The 3,788-nt window shown below is 36.2% G+C and overlaps 1 protein-coding gene across 1 annotated transcript in view; it reads right to left on the bottom strand.

Annotated features, from left to right (window-relative positions):
• The window catches only part of ROR2 (receptor tyrosine kinase like orphan receptor 2), a 157,841-nt gene extending 155,033 nt beyond the window's left edge, over positions 1–2,808 (bottom strand). Inside the window, exon 1 of the mRNA XM_026866430.1 lies at positions 2,779–2,808. Within this exon, the coding sequence (XP_026722231.1) occupies positions 2,779–2,797 (19 nt within the window). The 5' untranslated portion in view covers positions 2,798–2,808. The remainder of the gene's footprint in view (positions 1–2,778) is intronic.
• Positions 2,809–3,788: the final 980 nt, after the last annotated feature.

Raw genomic sequence — 3,788 nt, 5'->3', positions numbered from 1 at the left:
AACCCCCCATTTTTTTGTATCTCAAGTCATCAAGACTGGTTCTTTCTGTAAGATATCCTACTCCATGTTTTATCAAGAATACCTCTTGGCTCTGCATCAGCAAAAAATTTTGGCTGCACATTGATGTGTGTTAAGGCTTTTGTGTATACATTTAATCTATATTAAATATCAGAGATCAATAGTGAAAAGCATCTCCACCTAATAGTTTGCAATTACAAATTTCTTATTTTCCTCTCTTCTGCCAGGTCATATGCTTAACAAGGAATCCTCATAAACTCAATCCTAACCCATAACTTCCCATACAGAGGTGTATCAAATGTTCAACTTAAATCCAGATGAACGAAATCTAGTATGTCCTTTGTTTCGAAAATTATTGAAAGGAAGCTATTAAGGTTATCTGACATGGTATTTCTTTAGTAAACAAGTTTTATTCTATTAACTCCCATGATGTTATTTTTTCTTTCAAATGCTGTTCCAGAGCTTTGCAAATTCCTGAGGCCAAACTAATTGATCTGTAGGAATCTGGATGACTTTTTCTCACTCTTCATGAATGTTATCTACCGAGCTGATCACATGGGAAGATCACATACAACATAATGTGATACAGGAAGCATATGCAGTGCATGAGCTGAGGATAACAAAAAGACTATATACTCTTTTGCTCCTCTCAGAAAAAAAGCTGTTACTTGCCACTGACGAAGTAGCCCAAGTGTTTGTCACTTCCCAGTTACATGATCCTGCACCTCCTTTGGTAGGTTACATGGGAGGAGTGGGGAAAGGAAAAAAGAAGTATTGAATGTATTAATTCACCTTTCCCCCATTTTTATTTTATTCCACAATTCTGGCAAAATCTGCAGTTTGGTTGTGATGATAAACACAGTTCTTACTAGGTGATGGGATTAGTTTTCTAACGCAGGGCAACAGATGAACTCAGTGCTGAGAAGTGTGCCCAAGAAACCAAAGCAGAGACCGTGCTGTGACTTTTACAACAAGGTTTAACTGGTTAAAACCTGTGGCAGTTACCTGCCTGAAACCTTACAAGCTCTGAGTTTGTGTTCCTCTGGAGCTTATGATTGTTCAGCTGAGTTTCTTACCTTCCAAATATCCTAGGGGATAAAACTGCTTGCATGAATTAATCTACATTTTGCCTAATCCTCACAATAAATAGTATTTTGCTTTTTTTGTCCAATGCTCTCAAAAAATCTCACAAAATAACTAGGATATGGACCCAAATAATTTTTGCATTTGAGAATAAATTAGCATTTGATAGAAGCTTTAGTTGTGAATTACTATTCTGATTTAGCACGGGAAACTGGTTATGTTATGAAGGCTAAATGACTAGACCAAGTTAGCTATCAAGAATTTAAGTCTTCTTCATAGCCACAAATGATTTTGCCACTGACCACAAAATCTGCCATTTCACATTTCACATTTGCAGGGAGAATCACTTGGCGGGACCGAGGTGAAGTCACTACAGTGAAGAAACCACAGTACAAATTCTTGCTCTGTATTGTAGAAAAACATGTACAGCAGGCAAAGAAGCCTGGACAACTGCACATTTCTACTGAGTTGGCTCTCCCTACTTGTGTAAGTGTAAGTGCTCACTTGTGTTCTGCAGCATATGGTCCCAAACTGTTTTGTCACTATTTGACAAAGAAAAAGCTGTGCATGTATTTGTTTGCATGACCATATGGTACGTGCCTGATAGGAGTTGTTGAGAGCAATGGGCAAAGCTGGAATTCAGCCTGAACTTGCTTGGAAATCCCTGACAGAATTTGGATGGATTCCCTTTGCCATGTGTGTCTGCTTTCATAATAAATATAACAGAAGTAACTAAAGAAAATATAAGGTCAGATGTGGTTCAAACTTCAAGGTCTTAATCTTCCTATAAGCATTCTACAAGTTTAGATAAGTTTTAATTGTACTACCTTTATTAAAAACATCATTCCACACATGATCTTTCTATTCCTATGATGAAAGCAGCACAGAAAACATTACTGCAAACATTACCTACATGCTTCGCATTTGCAGGATCAACTCTTGGGCTTTCTTTTACAATGGTAAAGTACATTCCACAGAATTCTGCTATGGATCAAAACTGAAAAAAGGACTTAGGCACCTAAAATAGGGTTCAGACAGGCTTCAGACACCCAACTCCAAGTTAGTAACCTAAAAATGTACCTGTTTCATCTTGGACATCTGGTTAGCTGTCTCCTTTTCACCTGTACATTTCTGATTTTTTTTAAAAAAAAAGAAATTCGTGACTGTCAAAATAAAAACTAAGTTAAAAACATCAGAAAAACTTTTCCTCTACTAGAAGCAAAATAGTATCAGGTTTTGATCCACACTTTTAGATCATTACTTTTTATGCTTTAAGTATAGATTATATATATATATATATATATATATATATATATATATATATATATATATAAAAATAGCCACAATAATTATTTTGAAGGAAATATTTTACCTCTGGAAGGTAAAGCCCATTTCTAAATGGGCTCAGGAGTTATATCCCTTCTTGCTTTTGTTTCCAGCTCTACACATACAAACATACCAAGCATTACTGTCACACAAGCCAGCCCACCACAGAACAAATCTGACAAGTATTTACATTACCAACACTCTTTTTAAAAGAAGATCACCAAGGACAGTTCTCACAACTAGAACCACAGGAAACAATAAACACAGCTTTTCATTTATTTCTTAAGTTAGGATGCAGACAACACTCAGAAAAATAGAGGTGAGTCCCCTAACTTGTAAAATCATTCTCACCTGATGGACTGAACAACATGCAGCAGTATCTTCAGCCTTCTCAATCCTCTCCAGTCATAAAAACAGAAAGGGGTAGAAAGCTGCATCTCTCTTCTCTAGCCATTATTCCTACAGGTCAATGAATTAGAGAATGACTTATTGAAGATCAGAATCTGAATAGAAAATTGGATTTAGGTTTCCATTATACAGATTAAACAAGGACATGAATGTCTGAATTACTTTAATTTAGAGCTCAACTAATCCTTGAAATTGTTATGATTACACTAGAGTGATCTTGGCATTTAATCTTTCATACTCCAAAAAAAACCCCTGATTTTTTTTTCATGCAATTTTCATTATCATTTGTTGTCAGTTGTACTGAAATACTTATATGCATTTATTTTAGTTGTTTATGTCAGCCATTGCCATGGCACTAGAATGCTACAGCTTTGTAAATAACATGTGAACAATTAAAATTCTATTCAACTTATGCAAACTCCAAAACAAGTTCTAGATGTCAAGCTGGAGCACCAACATGCAGACATTTGACAGATTTCAAAGTAAAACAAGGGTGTCTATATGCCCTTAGACCCTAAGTTACTTACTGAGTTCATACAGAACTATTAAGCCATTACCCAAGCTCTCAGTACTAGGATGCTACATTAAGTACTGCAGTTTACAAGGCAACACCAAAAGTACAACATTTTCTTAGTGAGGCAGATGCAATGTCAGTGGATCGAGACAGCAGAGAATGTTACACTATGTAAGATAAAAATACAGTTAAATTTCAAAATGCATCAGATCTTTGCAAGTCACCACAAAACTATATATATTATTTTAAAAGGTTATCACCTGGACGTGAAGGTGTCAGACAAACACAACTGAACTGAAGCCAGAGTTTAAAAGCCAGCACCCAAGGGATACTGACTATGGAGAATGCTCTTTTGAGAGCCTTGCTGTGCATGTGAGTCTCTAAGGGACAGTTGTGGGGAAAGAAGTTGGGAGAGGGGAAAGAAGAGAAGGTGAGGATT

The sequence above is a fragment of the Athene cunicularia genome (assembly GCF_003259725.1).
Source record: "Athene cunicularia isolate RWA chromosome Z unlocalized genomic scaffold, athCun1 chrZ_part2, whole genome shotgun sequence".
In the NCBI taxonomy this organism is placed as follows: domain Eukaryota; kingdom Metazoa; phylum Chordata; class Aves; order Strigiformes; family Strigidae; genus Athene; species Athene cunicularia.
Note: the sequence above shows the minus strand (reverse complement) of the source record. Positions and strands in the feature narration are given on the sequence as shown.